Source organism: Tiliqua scincoides, chromosome 6, assembly GCF_035046505.1.
Source record: "Tiliqua scincoides isolate rTilSci1 chromosome 6, rTilSci1.hap2, whole genome shotgun sequence".
Classification (NCBI taxonomy): Eukaryota; Metazoa; Chordata; class Lepidosauria; order Squamata; family Scincidae; genus Tiliqua; species Tiliqua scincoides.
Window position 1 is genome coordinate 58985928 of NC_089826.1, and position 20545 is coordinate 59006472.

General features: G+C 41.7%; 1 protein-coding gene across 8 annotated transcripts in view; it reads left to right on the plus strand.

Moving 5' to 3' along the window:
- TENM3 (teneurin transmembrane protein 3) overlaps positions 1–20545 on the plus strand; it is a 398700-nt gene that overhangs the window by 255582 nt on the left and 122573 nt on the right. For all 8 annotated transcript variants that reach the window (XM_066632787.1, XM_066632788.1, XM_066632790.1 and 5 more), the window contains one exon: positions 11292–11506. In XM_066632787.1, the coding sequence (XP_066488884.1) occupies positions 11292–11506 (215 nt within the window). The remainder of the gene's footprint in view (positions 1–11291; positions 11507–20545) is intronic.

Here is a 20545-nt window from a genome sequence, read left to right on the forward strand (position 1 = left end):
AACTAATGTCACATTTTCTGTTTCTGTTTTATATTGGGGTTTGTGAAGTAATTTAATATTCACAAATATCATTGTAAAATTCAGTGGGTTAATATGCAATGATTGCAGTTTTTTTCCTATATTAATAAAATTCAGCAGGTCTCACTCTTTTTACTTAGTTCATGAACCAAAGCTCATGTCCTCTATATTGTATTCTACTTTGGACCTCAAAATCTACAATAAATCCAGTGTGCAAAGTATTTGCTCCATGGTCACTACTTCCCTAAGCAGTGAGAAGCCCAGGGGCTGCATCACTATCCAGTATGAGAAACGGTGCTGATGATGGATTGTTGCCTTTATAATATCTGCTTTACGTACAAATATACAAGCAGAATGTAGAGGAGCATAAAAGCTCTGAAAGCAACCAGCATAGCAGCTGATCCCTGATCAGATTTCTAAAAATAACTGAACTATTATTATTATTATTAATAATACAGGTATTTATATACCGCCTTTCTTCGTCTTTATTCAAGGCGGTTTACATAGACAGGCTTATTAAATCCCCGTAGGGATTTTTACAATTTGGAAGAATTTTCTATCTTACAAGAACCACAACATTCAGGTGTTACTTTCTTGATCTGGTTTCACATTCTGGCCTCCATCCTCCCACGCTCAGAGCAGATGGAATAACTCGGCTCAGCTTGTTAGCTGCTTCAAGGTCGCACGATGCCGGTGGCCTCGAACTGACGACCTTCGGATGTTATCTTTAGGCAAATGGAGGCTCTACCCTCTATTATGTTTTAAGTAATTCCAGTTAAAAATTTGAGGCACACTCTGTGTTTCCTAAATTTAGGCTGACTTCTAGATATCAATCAATCAATCAATCAACAGTATTTATATACCGCTTTTCAACTAAAAGTTCACAAAGCGGTTTACAGAGAAAAAAACAAATAACTAAATGGCTCCCTGTCCCAAAAGGGCTCACAATCTAAAAAGATGCAAATGAATACCAGCAGAAGCCACTAGAACAGACAGTGCTGGGGTGAGGTGGGCCAGTTACTCTCCCCCTGCTAAAAAGAGGAGCACCCACTTGAAAAAGTGCCTCTTACCCAATTAGCAGGGGTTTAGATATCTCCCTGTCCCTTTCCAAACTCTAATACAGTATTCTTCAACCTTGGGGTTGGGACCCTAGTTGGGTCACGGCAACTTCCAGGGATGAAAAAGGTTGAAGACCACTGAACTAGAGCACCACCAGGTAAAGGGGGAGGCATCTGGTGTACCCCTTCAGGTTCTAGGAGATTGTGTCCCATTCCTGCTTAGATTCTAAGCAAGTGTGTTAAAATAGCTGTCACTAGTGCCAGGGTTCATGGTAACTTTTTCTGTTCTCTTATAAGAATATTTGGTTGCAGTGAACAGTGGCATTGGTTATTTTTGAAATCACCACTGTTTCCCAAATGTCTCACAGTGGGCAATAAGAATCTAGCATTATGCTGTGCAATAGAGTGGCATGCTATTGATTGTCTATAAATCTAGTCTTATTCTTTGATACACTTATTAAAGCTGCCCATGATCATTGAAAGCTTGAAATTATATTAAATTGTGCTCTGCAGCAGGCACTGTTAATCTTTTACTGCCTTGGTAAGTCATACCAAATTCACGTATTATTAGATTGAAATTTAATAGTGACTTTTATTGATTATTTTAAACGTTAGCCTAACCATTTGGTAAATAAACATTGCCAGAGTTATGTTCTGGAATTGGAAGAAAAAGTAATGTATTTTGCTGTGGAATTACTTAAGCATTTAAGTGACACTTGTGTGTCTGTGTCTGTGTCTGCTTGCATTATGTATCTTACCACCCAATTCAATCCCCCACCAGTTTATATTATGTAGCTGCACTGCCATAACATGTGCGGCATGCAGTGCTGGTGGGGAACTAGACAGCCCAGGAGAATTAACACTATTTTTTTCTTATCTCTTAGGTTTCTCTTTTTTACTGAGACCGCATGGCTGTCAATGGGTCTCCTTGGACCTACACCAGCTCTTTTGCTGGTGTAAATCCAAGGAGAGTCAAGGAATGCATTGGGATCAGGAAGTGGTAATAGGATCTCAGCGTGCACTGCTGCCACCACAATCTTTCCCCTGAAATTCCCTCAAACTGTCCCTGCATGGCCTGATATTGCCTTGATCCTCCTCTGAACTGCCCTGTCTGCCATCCTGCCGCTACCTAGATGCCCTGCATCCATGGGCGTCTAGGACCCACTGGCATGCACATGGAGCCTCCGGTTGGTTGCATTGGCAAGTCTGGAGCACATGACAGCAGTTCATCTTTCACAGCACATAACATGACTTATGCAAGATCTGTTACCAGAGGAACTGAACTGGGTTGGGTTGTTAATAAAATCACAGGATCCTAGGCTTATTAAAGATAGGGATTGTACTTAATGCTGTCCTATATTATCAATTATTATTAACAGTTCCAATCATTTTTTTACAGTCATAATTTTAGGAATACGGTTAATTCAAATACCTGAACAAGGTTTGTTAGCTAAACTTTTAGCAAAAGGCAACAATCTGGAGGTCAGGAGAAGCAGCATATACATTCCACTTATTTTTGATAGCAGTGCACTTCAAGCTGCTATCAAATTCTCTTCAGTCCTGTGTACATGAATTAGAGACATATATAAAGCTATCTTCCCATAGCCTAGAATTAGGGTATTGGAACTGTGAGAGTGCATGCTTCCTCCCCAGCCCCTCCCTTCTCACTCACAAAATCACCCTGCCTGTCTTTACCCTGGTTTGGCATTTTGTCTAATGAAAGTTAACTCAACCCTAGGTTATTCTGAAACAAACAGTCATCACATGGAGACCAGTTAATCTCTAGTTGTATCTGCAGTGATTCTGTCTAATGTCATTAAGAAGTTCAGACAGTATGTACCTATCCTCCTCGTCTTGTCTAGTAAAAAAGTCACTTGTACTCATCATACGGTCTTCAGAAAATGACTAGTGAGGAGGATATGTTGACACCTGTAGCTATGAAACTAGCATTCAGAAAAACGGCAATCTGTCCAGTTTAATGGAAGAATCCAATTATTCTCAGCTTGTAAACTATGTTCCCCCTATGTATCATCCTTCAAGCGTTCAGGTTTTTATAAATCTTTTTAGATTTTCCTCCTGTTTTCCTAAGCCATAAAACCCTAAGAATTCCGGTCATTTTCATTAAGAATAGTATCCACGTCCTTTTTGTTGCTCTTCTCTGCACCTTCTTGCATTCAGAATCAGTCCCCAGTCCCTTTCCAAAATAAATCCCTAACAATGCACATAACTTTCCCAGTACAGCAGCACATTGACTTCACACTTCTACTGAGCTTTTTATTAAGACCCTCAAATCTCTTTCTTGAGCCATTGCTTCCATTGTACGTATAGATAACAGTTTACCTGATGTGTATGCTTGACACAGCAGTGAAGGACTGCAAGCACGCATTGGCTTAGTGGAAGCTAGACTCACAGAGACAGGTGCTGACAAGCTTCAACAAGAGCTGACATACATTCTCAAAGAGTAAAAGAAAATGCATGCATGAAAAACCCATGAGGCAAACAAATAAAACAAACCACAACTGACTTCTTGCAGTCTCTGAGCCCTTCACCACTCTGTCTAAAAAATCAAAATACTGTGTTAGTGTTCCATAATGTACTTATCTGCTGTTTTTGATCTCATCATTCAGTGTTTTCTTGAATACATCTCTCTTTTGTTCAAGATCTAGAAAACTGTAGGTAGATTTTCCTGTGTGCTGTAAAGGAGCAAATTTAGTATGGTTCCCTGAAGAAAGTGGGATATGTGATACACCTACAGATAAGCAACTACAGGTATAACCTAATTATCCACAAATTTTTCACCTGCAATTTTATCCCAACAGGATGAGAAGGGCCCTTTAAATTAAAGGAAGAAAGGTGTTTGTGACAAACATCACCCTTGGGGTAGGGAAGGACCAGAGGAGATTCCCAGGTCAACCAAGATTTAACCCTCCTCCACCTACAACACCCTCCACCAAGCCCCAAGGGCAATGTTTTTTATTTGCTTACTTCAAGCATCAGGTCTTATTAACATACATGTCCTTGGTTAATTATTGAACTCAATTTTCATGTAACAGATTTTTATTATAACTTTAAGGGAGCTTCAAATTGCTCCAAAAAACATATTTACATGCATTACAGTAGCTAAAAACAAGAAAAGATCATAAGCTAAAAGAGGCTAAAATTACCACTACAAGTCTCTCAGCATTTCTTCCAGTGTAAAAACTGTAAACCCCCAGCTCCCTTCCTCCTGCTGTGTAGCTGGTCTTTTCAGGCACCCACGCCCAGGTTTCATTCTCTAAATTACTAATACACTACACCTGGGTAGCCAACAACCAACTTAATCCATTTTAAGGAGAAAGGCACTTGCCCCACCCCGTGACAGTGTTTAACAATAGCCTCCTTAATGGGGGACAGAGCAGCTGGTAGACAGTCCATCAATCATTCTCTCTCCAGGCACTTAGAACAGCTTCACTCCCAGGCAAGCTACCTCTACCTCCCCCCTGAGCACATGAAAAGAATGCAGGTCATTATCATCTCCATTCTTTCCCTGTGCTGGGCTCTGGGGAAGGAAGGAGTTGCTACCTGGGAGCAAAGCCTTTCTTAAGCGCCTGGAGAGAGGCTGATTGCCTCTGTGTGCATTAAAAAAGGTCAGCAAGGCTGTTTTTAAATCGCCTAGCAATGGGACATTGTTTTTTAAATGGATTTGCTTTAGTGTGATTTTTGCCATCCATGTGAATTCTGGAAAGAAACCCTCAGAATAATGAGACTCAACCTGTATGTGTTTTCCCATTTTCCAGAATGTCTAGGCATAAGGAATGGGTTGGATGGTGACAGCGTAACTCTGCACTGCTCCATTCTATCTGTGAAGATTTGTTGTGTTTGCTAATATGCAGGTGTGGCAGAGTCAGTTCTTAATTCAAGTAAATATTGTAGCACAGGTAAATTGTGCTGATATATTTACTGTAGCCTTCTTGAGAAAGGAAAGGGATTTAAACAAGTGGAAAGTTTTGTTCTATGTTCTTAACCTTTTGTATAGGATATCATAATCTGGAGGTTCCTGAGTAGTCTGGTTTTCAGTTAATGCATGAATAATTATTTTACTGCAGTGGGTTGAACTAGTTGATCCTTTGGTGCCTTCCAACCTTATCATTTAGCAAAATTCCCTCCAGCTATTTCCTATCAAAACTACAAAAGTTACTTTTCTTTTTAACCCATATCGATGGAATCAACCCTTGGCTGCTTTCTTCTTACACAAAGAGAATGTGCCCTGTGGCTTGCCTTCTTAGCACTTCAGCTGAATCAGAAATCGTCCTCTGAAGAATGGGAGTGATGTTTCCCTTCACACCATTGTGATTATAACTTTATTAGAAATGTTGTTCTTCACCCACCCACCCTCCTTCACATATCTTTAAAGAGCTTTACATTGATGCATGAAGCTGATATTTCCAGAAGGGCTTTTTTCTCTCACAATACTTGTGACATCCAACAGTCAATTTACAAGAGTGTGGAACAGGTGCCACCTATGTGTCTGTCTCTGAAGTCTATTTGTTGAAGTCAGTGACATGTCGGGGGATGGGCTAAACAGGTAAGTCAGATCCTATGGTCCTTTAAGTGACACCATGAGGCATCTCTAACATCCCGCCCACTGTAATCACTTGTAAGGAAATTTCTTAGCAAATTTTATTTTTAAAAAAGATAAACAGGTTGTTTATTTGCTTAGATCAGAGGTGCCCAAACCCCGGCCCTGGGGCCACATGCGGCCCTCGAGGCCTCTCAATGTGGCCCTCAGGGAGCCCCCAGTCTCCAATGAGCCTCTGGCCCTCCAGAGCTTTGTTACAGCCCGCACTGGCCTGACACAACTGCTCTCAGCGTGAAGGCAACTGTTTGACCTCTTTGCGTGAGCTATGGGATGAGGGCTTCCTCCACTGCTTGCTGTTTCATGTCTATGATGCAGTAGTGGCAGCAAAGGAAAGGCCAACCTTGCTTTGTGCAATCAATCAATCAATCAAACCTTTATTAGGCATAAAAAATTAACACATAATATCTCTAAACAATCCAATATATAAGGTTTGCTATAATCCAATATATATGTGATTTGCTAACACAGTGCAAAACAATGTGTAAAAGAGAGTCTACCTCTCTAAGGCCACAGTTATAGACTCGTTCTTCCTTCGGGGCATTTCCAAACCTGCCAAGTAGGTCTTTAGAAGGTAGCACATTGCAGCGAGCTAATGTAAAAGCCCTCCTTGCGAAGGGGCACTCCAAGAAGGTCAGATACTTTGGTTGTTGACCAAATGTATTACTTAGGTGGAAATTCAGGGGCGAACATTTTTTTTGTGCTGCACCCAAAATCTCTTGCCTTTCTATATCAGTTAATCTTGTTATCAGGAGCCTGATAGAAACCTCAGGTGTAGCAGCTCCTTGTAGATCTGCCTCGAGGCCCATTTGTCTGATTTTCTTATAGAAGAGAGCTAAGCAGGGAGATAACAGTGGATCAGTCAGTATCCCTTTTAACAATGGGTTTTGATCAGCCCTGAAGCACACTTTGGCCCAGTATTTTAAGAAACGGGACCATGCTAGAAACTCCAGCCTATATTGGCCTGTCTCCAGGCAGAGTGCCGCATAGGGAACGCAATGCGGAACACCTAAAATTTTGTATAGAAAATTTGAATGGATCTTTTCAATCAAATCATTTAATGCTGGCATCCATATAGGAATGCCATACAAAATTTGAGGTGTAACTTTAGCATTAAAAGCTTGGAGAGCAGCTGGAATAAATGAGTTACCCCAAGAAAAGAAAAAGCGGGTTATAGCCTGGACAACTAATTTGGATGAGTTAATTACTGTGAGGCGATGGGAAGACCAGGAGTGCCGGTAGTGGAACCGGAGACCAAGATACTGGAATTCCTTGACTTGTATTGATTTACCACTAAAAAGCCAAGACTGCGGTTTCCAAGAGTGCCCAAACACCACAATCTTGGACTTATCATAGTTTAACTGCAGGGCGTTGTTGGTAAGATATGGCCTTGATATCCCGCACTAAAATAGGATTACGGAGACTGGTTAACGCCTGTATAGAATATCTTACCTTGCTTTGTGCATTCATTCATATAAGTTCCTGCATTATATATATAAGACCTGCATTCATTCATATAAGTTCATCTTTAATATATTCATTTATGTAAACTTATGTAAATTTATTCAAATTTTAAATGTAATTAATTTAAATGTAAATTAATTCTTTCTTTCCCTGTCCCCAGACACAGTGTCAGAGAGATGATGTGGTCCTCCTGCCAAAAACTTTAGACACCCCTGGCTTAGATGATCCATTTCTTATAATGTTACTCAAATACCAACTCTCAGAAATGACTAGAACTGCTGATTAGTTCAATTGCTTAACCAATTTAAATAGTCACTTACCCTTTCCTGTCTCCAGTCATACTGGCACACTGGAGAGGTTCTCTGGAAAGCAGACCCTAAGGCAGAGTTAGTGTTCTAGAAGCCCTTTCCTGAACTTTCCTCAAACCTTCATACCTGTGACCTCAGGACACTTGCACTCCTGTTGAGTCACCACCCAAAAACACCACCACATAGTCAGTGCTGCCTCTTAATTCAGAAGCAGCTTTTGGGAAATCTCTCTCTCTCAAAATTACTGCATATCTGTCTATATATAAAAGCCAATGAAAACTCCTGGAGGGAATTTTGAATAAGTAATTGGAGGTGGTTGCTTATGACCAATCAGAACTACAGATTTGTGATATCTTCTGAACCATTTTGATAAGCTTAGCACAGTACTTCCCAAAATCTTTTAGCACTGGGGCCCACTTTCTAAAATGACAATCACAACCCACAGGGCAAAAAGAGAGAGAGATCAAAATAAATATTTTTATTGATTGATTGATTGATTGATTGATTTCAATTAATTATAAACTATTAATGAATAATAATCAGGGTCCTGTGCTCCCATGGCTGCTAGAGATATGTACCTTGTATATTATACTATACTAATATTCTGCTATAGTATTACATACTACACGTACTATGCCTTACATACAGTATTTGCTAGACTCTCCCTAGAAATGGAGTTCAAGGACTATTCTCCCAAACCTTTACAGTTATTCCAGGGTATTCAGAAGGCTGAACTGGAGACAAGAAGTGCAGTTAGGGACTTCCAGGTCAGACAAAAGGCTGAAACTGTGTTCACATGTGATCTCTAGTATGCCAGTTAGTAGAGAAAATTGGAAAATGTGACATTTTAGTTTGAGGGTATGAAGATTACAGGTTCACATTCCAGCTAAAAGGTTTTCCTTTGCAAACTGGGCAAGAGTGCTTGCAAACTTTTTTTTAATGTTTCAAAACATTTCACAACACCCCCCCCCCCAAAGAAAAAACTGACTCCTGACCCACTTTTTGGAAAACACTGACCTAGCACACTCTAACTCCGCAGTATTGTCATTTTTTGAGTAGCTGGAATTCATTGCTGTGACCAACAAAATCTGCCATCTGTCTCCCTCAGCGTAGTCTGTCAGTGGAAAGGTCTATACAGTGTGTCCATTTTCTCACAAGACTATCAACTCAGCTTTGATTTTAAACCTGAAATTCTATGTACCTCTGAATCATGTTTCTTCACAAAGTCATTTTTAGTTTAGCAATTTGCATGAGAAATTCATGCCTAAACTGTGGAAATATTAACAAACATTAGTTAGCACATTATATTCCTTTTTCTTTTAGCCTGTTAAGATATTTTTAAGATATTCTCCAGTGCCATGATATAAATTACCCTCTCTCTGTGTGTGTGTGTGTGTGTGTGTGTGTGTGTGTGTGTGTGTGTGTGTAAAAAGCTTATCTTCTGTTGCCTCTTGACATAACTGTGTTTCAGTAATGGAGTTTCAGAAGTGATGCAAAGAATCTTTTAAATCACCACTTGTAGATGTTGTTAAAGCAAGACTAAAACTGAACAAGGACATTTGAAATCATAGGTTTTGCTCAATGTAGTGTTCTCATCCAATTTAGAGATGCAGGAAATTCAAATGGATTTTACCTATGTTTGTGGAAATACCTTGTAACATTTTCACCAGTATGGTGCAAGACAACTTAAGGAAAAGAGAAAAGAGTAATTTTTTGTATCTAGGGTCTAAGAAGAGCTTTGCCTGTGTAGAAGAGAACTGTTTTGCAAAGAGATTTGAATATGATTGTTATTTTCAGAAGCCATATTTTTGGAGTGTTTCTCTTGAATATGCATTATGTAGAGGATATCACACACACACACAGAGTTCTCTTTATATGTGAATTTACTATCTGTGAATTTGTTTATCTGCAAGGGGCAGAATTGCCAACTACTCTCTGTGATTCTGTCCTTGTTATCTGCATATGTTCTGCTGGTCCACAGGAGCAGGGGGGCCTCAGTGGAGCTATTAGCAGGCAGGCTGGTGGGGGCGAGAGAAATTGCAGGAGGAGCAAGAAAAGAGACAGTGGCCTCCTCATGCAGTGCCATGGAGGTTGGAAGAGAAAGAGACAGTATATGGCTGGCAGGGGAGGGGGTTGAGGTATTTGCTTCCAGGCAGTTATACTCTTTTTAAAGTAATCTGTTTTCCACACTGAATGAGGATTGATCCATGGAGAATCATCAGACACATTTGAGTCCGCTTCCTGACTTGGCCCACCAATTTGGGGATTCCAGCTGAACCTTCACAATCCTGGGGATGATGAGAGGCTGATAACACAGGCCGACAAAACTGAGGGTCAGAAAAGTTTTTCCCAAACTTTATGGTGGTTTGGTATAAATTTGAGGTGCCGATTCCAAAAATGGCATCTGTTTTGCCCTATCGCATATAGTTTTGGAGATATAGTATAGCCTCATTAGTGAATGGTTCAGGCAGCTTCCTCATGAGGAAGCCATGGTGTAGCCTTCCTCATGAGGAAGCCGCTTGAACCATTCACTAAAGAGGCTATGCCATGTCTCCAAAACTAGACGTGATAGGGCAAAACAGATGCCATTTTTGGAATCGGCACCCCAGATATACCGAGGAATTGGTGTAACGTTTAAGGAAGCAAAATGTGTGTTGGCCTATGTAATCAGAGTTCTCTAGAAGGCTACCTGAGGGTTGCTATGGGGCTAAAGCAAGCCTGGGGAAGGAGCCAAGAGACAGGTGAAGAAGAAGGGTGAAGCATTCCCCCACTGCTGGACTATGCCTCAACGTTGGGCCAGCAAACTTCAACAAGTTGAGGGATAGCCAGCATGGAGGAGGAAGCATCAGATGTTGATGAGTCTTTGCTATCAACAAGCCCCAGACTTCAAGATATGATTCAGGTTCATAGAGTGTATGGTGAAGAGGGTCCCTGGAACCTAACCCCATTTTTCCCTTAGGCTTAATGATTCAGTATCCACTAGGTTTTCAAGAAACTTAACCCTAACAGATAACGAGAACTGACTCTATATATGACTGTTAAGAAAGGAGAATGCTATTTCTTATGTTAAGTTTATAGATTATAATACCTTAAAATTAGAACAGAACAGTGTGAGCAATGATATCAATCACAATTTAATGCATACAAATATGTTGTTTCAAGATGGAGGGTGACATCGATTTAATAGGACAAACCATTTTTCCAAGTTCTGGTGTCTGTGCATGTCTGTCTGTCTTTGTGTGCGCCAACCTTCAGATTATGTGACTAATTTAGATAGACAGAGTCTGAATTCTTTTCCGCACAAATGAACACACTTTGAAAAATACTTCAGAAAGCATTCCTGGTGTGTAAATGAATGTTGTACTATCTAATGTAGTGTAAAATTGGACTTATCAGTCCCACTGATTGTTTTGCTACCTGTTTACATAAGAATTTCTCTGCGGTACTGTATACTCTATTTCATCTTAATTTTGAGTTGTAAGAATGCTATGTATTTAGAGTGAATGATAAACACCAGCGTTAATCCTACTTAGCAAGGTACATACTTTAGTAAAATAATTAGGATAAGAGTGATCAGCATGAGAGTCTGTCCTACAACACTTGTCTTAACAATATACCTTAGGGAAGTCATGGAATGTTGACTTTGAAGGTATTTGTAAGTTGCCCTTGTGTTGTTAGTTCATCTTCAATGAATTCCCTTGGATCGTTAACATTCTCTGAATGATTCTGGAGTAACATTTCAGTTGAAACTCGTCTAAATATTTGACAGCTTATTTAAAGATGACTGAAAGCAATCATTTGATCTCTTAATTTTTTTTAATCTCTCAGGAAAATTAGGTGGATTTGCACAAGAAAACAATACTATAGATTCTGGAGAACTTGATATAGGCCGAAGAGCAACACAAGAGATTCCTCCAGGGATCTTCTGGAGGTCACAAGTCTTCATTGATCAGCCACAGTTTCTAAAATTCAATATCTCCCTTCAGAAAGATGCATTGATTGGAGTGTATGGCCGAAAAGGCTTACCACCTTCGCATACTCAAGTAAGAGCTGTTTTAAATGAAAACAAGATTCCGTATTTCAAAACACTGCTTTACATCTTCTAAAGCATGTTTTTGCACAGGATTTCAAGAATTCCTTTTTCCGTGGTGGGTTTTATGTATTATTTCTAGTTAATAATGTTGCTCATGATTTATATAAGCAGACTTTTAAAAAATGGGCATTTTATTTCTGCAGGATATCAGAAATATTTTCTAATCACTTCTGTTGGTTATCACATGTCTAGTAAAGATGAATCTACTGCTTAGTTTTCCTGTTAGTGATTTTCAACCTTTTTCATCTCTCGGCAACTGTCAAGGTGCTAAAGTGGTCAAGACACATCATCAGTTTTTTGACAATTGACAAGGCACACCACATGGCTGGCAGAGGGCTCACATCCCCCAGTGGCCCTATTAATTAATTACCTTCTCCCAAAATCCTGTAGTACAGCTGTTGACTATTCACGGCACACCAGTGTGCCATGGCACAGTGGTTAAAAATTGAAAATTTTGCAGCAAAGTCTAGATCTGGAACTTCTGTATGGTTACAGCAGTGTATATGATGTGTCTCTCCCCCCCCCACTTGTTTAATATTAATACCATCTGTCAGGCTCTTGCAAGTTCCTACTTCATTTGAAGCCCTTCCTGTCTCTGCCCCCTCCTTTCAGTATGGTTCAGCTAGGAAAGGAAGTAGCAAGGAAGTCTCTCGGATATGGTGAAATGAATCAATTCCAAGTTGGCACAGATTCCAGTGGATGTAAGCAAAATCTAAATGGAGTCAGAAAGGTGGACCAATGAAATCTACAGTGCAATCCTAACCCCCAGGTTAGGCCAGGAAAAGTCACTTGTGCCAACCCGGGGGTGTCATAATCATGCCATAAGGCACATTTGTGCCAACTTTAGAGTTGGGGAGGCCAGCACAAGGGGTTGCGCTGGCCTCCCCGCGCCGGAGCCAGGCCTTACAGGGTAAATTTCAATGCTGGGGTATGGGGGTGTGTGGGGAGGATGCGCTTCAGGGCAGGGGGAGGGAGGGCATTCCCATGGGGGGCAGACGGGGAGTGGGAAACAGGGCCAGGATTCATCTGGTTATGCCGGATCCTGACCCCATTCCCAAGCAGCACAGAGCAACCTCCGGCTGCTCCACTCTATTTGAATTTGTGCAACCTCCTGAGGTGGCTCAGTTCCGAGTAGACTCATTGGGGCCAGTGCAACATGACATGGGGTAAGGGGAAAGTTTTCCCCTTGCCTTGGTTTGCACCAATTCTGGCCCCCAACCTGCATTGGATACAGTGCAGGTTCACTGGCCTGCCTGCTATAGCGCAAGTCAGGATTGCGCCCTTAGTGTCTAAATCTGTTTTTGTGCTCTGCACTATCATGAAATTTCCAATTGCCTTGTGGACATACATCCTCTACTTAGAACTTTATATATTTCTTCAGGATAGGCTGAGGATATCATTTGAAAGCAGAAGACATTAAAAGTCTTCCTCGGGAAAACTATGTTAAGCTATTTCTGTCCAACGTTGCATTTACGCAACAGGGACCAAATGTGTACATGTGTGGGCTGGGAAGAAATGGGTTAAATCACACAGGTAAGGTTCCTTACCATAGTCCTCGTAGTATCACTATCACTGTGCATAGCACAACTGTATTCCTAATCAGCTTCTTTTATGCCTATCAGCTTCTTTTATGCTTTTCGTCAGTCATTTTTCTGTTCTAGCAGCCTCCACTCACTAGGAGACGGTATGGTGCGCTAAATGCTCTCATACTCCTGTGTCTAAGGTTTTGTTTGTGTGCTACGCCTTTGTTTCAGATGAAACTTCTTTGATAATCATTGTAGCATGTTGATCTGTTAAGCAATTAATGGTATATGAACACAGGCCTTAATTGAAAAGATTCCTACCTTTGCTTTTAGCATTGCTGCAGGTGTTCAGTGTGGTAAACATAATAATAATCTCAGAGAACATTGGTTTTGAATGACCTCTAGTGTATTTAGTTTTGTAAAATGCCTTACTTCAACCCTATAAATAATTTGCACAGAGACTAGATGGGCTACTAGATAGCTTCCTGTTCTAAAGAAGCCTGTAGTATTTAATTGCTTGTAATCTCACTGTCATTAAATGTTATTTCCAGGAAACTCTTTTTTTAAAACTTTTTCTCTAGATATTTAACTTAGCCACTTGCAAACACTATAGCACTTCCCAAATATACAGAGTTAATTTTGTTACAACAGGTCACTCCATTTCAATGTAGATCTAACAGGAAAGCATGATTTTATGTATGTATTTAAAAAGTTGACCCCATCCTAAGAACATAAGAACAGCCCCACTGGATCAGGCCATAGGCCCATCTAGTCCAGCTTCCTGTATCTCACAGCGGCCCACCAAATGCCCCAGGGAGCACACCAGATAACAAGAGACCTCATCCTGGTGCCCTCCCCTACATCTGGCATTCTGACTTAACCCATTCCTAAAATCAGGAGGTTGCGCATACTCATCATGGCTTGTACCCCATAATGGATTTTTCCTCCAGAAACTCATCCAATCCCCTTTTAAAGGCGTCTAGGCTAGACGCCAGCACCACATCCTGTGGCAAAGAGTTCCACAGACCGACCACGCGCTGAGTAAAGAAATATTTTCTTCTGTCTGTCCTAACCCGCCCAACACTCAATTTTAGTGGATGTCCCCTGGTTCTGGTATTATGTGAGAGTGTAAAGAGCATCTCCCTATCCACTCTGTCCATCCCCTGCATAATTTTGTATGTCTCAATCATGTCCCCCCTCAAGCGTCTCTTTTCTAGGCTGAAGAGGCCCAAACGCCGTAGCCTTTCCTCATAAGGAAGGTGCCCTAGCCCCGTAATCATCTTAGTCGTTCTCTTTTGCACCTTTTCCATTTCCACTATGTCTTTTTGGAGATGCGGCGACCAGAACTGGACACAATACTCCAGGTGTGGCCTTACCATCGATTTGTACAACGGCATTATAATACTAGCCATTTTGTTCTCAATACCCTTCCTAATGATCCCAAGCATAGAATTGGCCTTCTTCACTGCCGCCGCACATTGGGTCGACACTTTCATCGACCTGTCCACCACCACCCCAAGATCTCTCTCCTGATCTGTCACAGACAGCTCAGAACCCATCAGCCTATATCTAAAGTTTTGATTTTTTGCCCCAATGTGCATGACTTTACACTTACTGACATTGAAGCGCATCTGCCATTTTGCTGCCCATTCTGCCAGTCTGGAGAGAGCCTTCTGGAGCTCCTCACAGTCACTTCTGGTCTTCACCACTCGGAAAAGTTTGGTGTCGTCTGCAAACTTAGCCACTTCACTGCTCAACCCTGTCTCCAGGTCATTTATGAAGAGGTTGAAAAGCACCGGTCCCAGGACAGATCCTTGGGGCACACCGCTTTTCACCTCTCTCCATTGTGAAAATTGCCCATTGACACCCACTCTCTGCTTCCTGGCCTCCAACCAGTTCTCAATCCACGAGAGGACCTGCCCTCTAATTCCCTGACTGTGGAGTTTTTTCAGTAGCCTTTGGTGAGGGACCGTGTCAAACACCTTCTGAAAGTCCAGATATATAATGTCCACGGGTTCTCCTGCATCCACATGCCTGTTGACCTTTTCAAAGAATTCTGTAAGGTTCGTGAGGCAAGACATACCCTTACAGAAGCCATGCTGACTCTCCCTCAGCAAGGCCTGTTCGTCTATGTGTTTTGAGATCCTATCTTTGATGAGGCATTCCACCATCTTACCCGGTATGGATGTTAGGCTGACCGGCCTATAGTTTCCCGGGTCCCCCCTCTTTCCCTTTTTAAAAATAGGCGTGACATTTGCTATCCTCCAATCTTCTGGCACCATGGCCGTTTTGAGGGACAAGTTGCATACCTTAGTCAAGAGATCTGCAACTTCATTCTTCAATTCCTTAATAACCCTTGGGTGGATGCCATCAGGGCCCGGTGACTTATTGATCTTTAATTTATCAATGAGGTCTGAAACATCTTCTCTTTTAACCTCTATCTGACTTAACTCCTCGGTCAGGAGGGGCCGTTCGGGCAGCGGTATCTGCCCGAGGTCTTCTGCCGTGAAGACAGATGCAAAGAACTCATTTAATTTCTCTGCCATCTCTAAGTCTCCTTTTATCTCCCCTTTCCCTCCCTCACCATCCAGAGGGCCAACCGCTTCTCTGGCGGGTTTCCTGCTTCTAACATATTTGAAGAAGCTTTTATTGTTCCCCTTAATGTTGCTGGCCATGCATTCCTCATAGTCTCGCTTGGCCTCCCATATCACTTTCTTACATTTCTTTTGCCACAGTTTATGTTCCTTTTTATTCTCCTCATTAGGGCAAGACTTCCATTTACGGAAGGAAGCTTCCTTGCCCTTCACAGCCTCTCTAACTTGGCTGGTTAGCCATGCGGGCACCCTCCTGGATTTAGTGGAACCCTTCTTTCTTTGCGGTATACACCTCTGCTGGGCCTCTATTACTGTTGTTTTAAGCAGCCTCCATGCACTCTGGAGAGATTGGACTCTTTTTACCCTCCCTTTCAACCTCCTTCTAACCAGCCTCCTCATTTGAGGGAAGTCCGCCCGTCGGAAGTCAAGGGTTTTTGTTAGAGATTTGCCTGGTATTCTTCCCCCAACGTGCACGTCAAAACGGATTGCAGCATGATCACTGTTCCCCAATGGCTCAGTAACGTTTACATCTCTAACCAGGTCCTGCGTACCGCACAAAATTAAATCCAGAGTCACCTGTCCTCTGATGGGCTCCGTGACTAGCTGATCTAAGCCACAGTCATTTAGCACGTCAAGAAATCCGGTTTCCTTATCGTGACCAGAACACAAATTGACCCAGTCAATATGAGGATAATTGAAGTCCCCCATGATTACAACCCTGTCCCTCCTTGTCACCTCCCTGATCTGTTTCCTCATTTCAAGGTCCCCATCAGATTTCTGGTCTCGAGGACGATAGCACGCCCCCAGTATTACATCGCTGCACAAGCCTGGTAATTTAACCCACAGAGATTCTACGGTGGAGTCGGACCCACCTTCAATCTCTACTTTGCTGGATTCTATCCCTTCCTTAACATAAAGGGCCATCCCTTTATCCCTTCCTTTTGGACTCCTTTTGGTTTCTTTCTATGATCATGAGCTTCTGCAAGCCATTGCCTTGCATCACACCCACTTCCTTTTTCACCTATATAAATAGGAAAGGGAAAAAATGACCCACATGCAGATATTAGTTTAGTTTAGACCAGAGGTTTCCAAACTCCTCCAAGGGAGTTGGGAACCTCGTAAGTAATGACGGGGTGGGAGCAGGGAGGTGCTGCAGCATTTGCGGTGCCGCAGGGACCCAGGGACATTCTAACATACCTGGAGGGCTCCGGGAGCTTCCATGAGAGTCCTGGAGGCTCATAGACCTCTCTGTGCGCCTCCACACAGCTTCCCTCAGCTCCTATCAGAGGCTCGCAGAGGAGCCTGTGAGCCACTAGGACCCTTCAGGAGCCTCCCAAGTATGTTAGAATGTCCCTAGGACCCTACAGCACCGTGCTCGCTGTGATGCTCCCCGTAAAGGGGAATGGCCCATTTCTGGTTTCCCTGGTGGGTCATGACCTGCCAGTTTGGGAAACACTGCTTTAGACCACAGTTAGGGAACACTTCAAGACATAAAATCACAGGTTGATCCTGATTTGTTTTCCTCTAACTGTGTCTTGAAGAAAACCAGAGTCGTCTCCATCTTTATACATGTTTTGGGATCAAACAACCTAAGACAGTGCATTGGTTTATAGTTCTTGTCCCTTTTCAGAAACCTGTATAGCAAGAAGATCCAGTTCTCTTCTCATGGGAAATAACTTATAGACTTGGGCAAAATAATTCCAACTGAAAAGTTGGGGATGCATCCTTTTCTCTTCCTAAAGTTGCCCCAGTATTAATAGGTGCTCAGTCTTGAAAGTTCCATAAGTAAAGAAAAATCAGAGTCAAAAAATTATTTGCCAACAGATTTTTAGTGGGGAGTTTTCACAATGGCCATAATACTGATCAGTGCTATTAGTGTGAGCCTTGGCTGTCACACTCCCTCCTTCCCTTTCTGCACAAGGGGAAGAAACCAGTGTCTAGGAGAGGGAGGTAAAGGGGATAATTTGTACTATGGCCCAGGGTCAGAAAGGGGGCCCAGCAGCCAAAGAAGGGGGCCCAGAAACTTCCTGAGATCTTACATTTTCAAATCTCATCTAAACTCACTGCCCATGTGGGATACTGAGGACATTACTATGGGCACATGGCAGCGACTACTGCCACAAGCCCAGGAATGCATACATTCCTTAACAGTATCACATCTGGGAGGAAACTGACCTGCTACAGTAGTTCTTTGGCTTGTGGATCTGCTAACTATGAAGGATTGTAAAGGAGCTCAGGCACATAGCTGTGGGACTGCAGTTGTTGCAGAAGTCAGTTTTAGTGTACACGGTCCATTCTAGTGTGAGCCCAAATACAGTGATACTAATCTCTTGCAATGATTTTCTATATTTGAGAGATTTTAGAGAGATTTTAGAATGCGTTAGGAGTGTGTTTGGTTTTCTGTATCTAGCTTACCAATGCCAAGCAGATACGTAGACCTGCGTGCCTGCATTGGGAAGTCTGGTAGACATGGGCTCCAAAGACTATTCTGACTGTTGGCACTTTCCCCTTGCCTGTTTTGTCCTAATTCTGCCTCTGCACCCCTCCCCCCCTTTGGGAAGAGGCCCAAAAGAAACTTTGTACTGCCTGATAAAATTCTTCTCAGAGGCCCTGGAAGAAACACACTGCTTCCATTCCTGGTTTAAAAGAAGCTAGAACTTATTGTTGTGTCTGAACCTGGATGCATTCTGGTGTCTTCTAACCAACTTTATGAACAAGCCAGATTGAATCCCATTGATATTCTGGTTTGTTTGGAGACTGTGGTTAAAAGTAAGTAAGAAGATTTGCCAAGTTTACATGCACTGAGTAGTTTTAAACCAGAAATGGAAACAGAAAATAGTATCCCTTCATATGCAAGCCCAAACCTTGGGCTAATAACACTAAACTGTGACTCATTTCTGGTTTAGCAGTGGTTCTGAACCCATCCAAGGGTTTCTTCACTTTTAGTCACTAAGTATATATGTTTCACATTCTTGTCTTACTAGTTGTTCTTTTTGTTGTTTGCATTCTAAGTATCCTTGCATAACCTTTACTGCATCTTTTGGTATAGTGTCATTTGAAATGGTCTTTTTGAAGTTTTCCAACCTAACCCAATTGTGGTGACTGCATATTGTAGTTTCTGCCTGTGTCAGAACAGTCTGGGCTGCACATCTCCCTGTTTTCTCAGGTATCATAAATAAATCAACCAGAAGTAATTGATAGTGGCTGCTCATTCAAAAGCAATCAATGGTAGTCTGCAAGTCTTTGTGACACTTTCTTAAAATGTCAGTTTCATTGCAACCAGCCAATCAATATGTTTATTTAAAGAGACTTTAAGAAATAACAAATGACTTTGGTAGCTTGAAGTCAAAAAAATGAATCAAGTGTGAGAGAGCCACACATGTATTCCAACATATATAAGCAGCTTATCCAAGGACATGAAAACCGTGTAAAATGCTTTAGCACAGTGGTTCTCAAACTTTTAGCACTGGGACCCACTTTTTAAAATGACAGTCTGTCTGAGACCCACCAGAAGTGATGTCATGACTGGAAGTGACATCATTAAGCAAATTAAAATAAGTAATTATAAATAATTAAAGTAGAACAAATAATTAAATAAGGGGAAGCCAACCCTGTTCCATAAAAATGAATTTTCTCTATAGTCTGCCTGCAATGACACTCCTCCACACACAAAAAATCAGTAAGATTTTCAGCCCACCCAGTGCACAGTTCAATTAAAGTTTTTATATTTAAACCATATCACTATCAGGATCCATCTCACTTTATAAGTCTGAAAAAGAAAAAAAGATTCCCCTTACCAGCTCAAGACTCTGATTTATTCTTTTTAAGGGGGGAGAGACTGCCTTCTGGAGCATTTGTTGAACTCCCCTGTCATCAGATTGGGACCATTCTGATGGCCTTGTATTCCTCTTTGTCTGACCTGATCACGAGCCAAGGCAAATTTGCTTACTTGTGTGTAAACGCAAACATATAGCTTAGTTTCACTTTCAATAGAGCTCAATACATTTGTCAGCTTGGAGAGAGGGACTCCTCAGGTGTTTTGGGGGGACTGCTTTCATCGGATCGGCACCATTCTGGTGTCATTGGATTCCTCTCAACCTGCCTTTTCCAATGGACTATGACAAGTTCACCTACTCCTAAGTAAATGTGTGATATGGCTCAGTTTCACTTTCCATAGGGCTCCATGCATTTGCCTTTTCAGCGATCAGCTTATCAGTTAAAGCTTTGCGACCCATCAACAATCAGGTCTTGATCCACCAAGTGGGTCATGACCCACAGTTTGAGAAATCCTACTTTAGCGCATATAGATTACAAAAAGAAAATCTGTAGCAACCAACCTTCTTTTTCTAGCGTTAGCTCATTTTTTGTTAATTAGCATCATGTCCATTGAAAGGCTTGTTGAAAGGGTTTGTCTTGTTATAGATTCTGATGGTACATAACTTCAACTGGCATAGTTTTTAAATTGCTTTTTGACATTACAGTGGTATCCCTCTGTCATGCTTGGACCTTGTTCATACATTTGCCAGCCCATGGTAATTGCAATTTTGACATTCATGGAACAATAAAGGATTGATTATAAAGGGTAACCTTCTATTATTTAATTTGTAGGATACTGACTATGTATGATTTTATAAGTACAATGTATGCACATTTATTCTTTGGTGTGGGTCATCTAGAAGAATTATAGGATTACCTCATTATTAATTTCATCCCTAGTGGGTGAAAAGTCCAGTTCGTTAAATTTGTGTATTGATTTCATAAAATCACGTATCGTACATCAGCAGCCCAATCCTGTTGGGCACTAATGCTGGCAGAACAAGCATTCCACCAGCGGCAGCTGCTTTATGGCAGGCACAAAAGGGCCTCCAACAT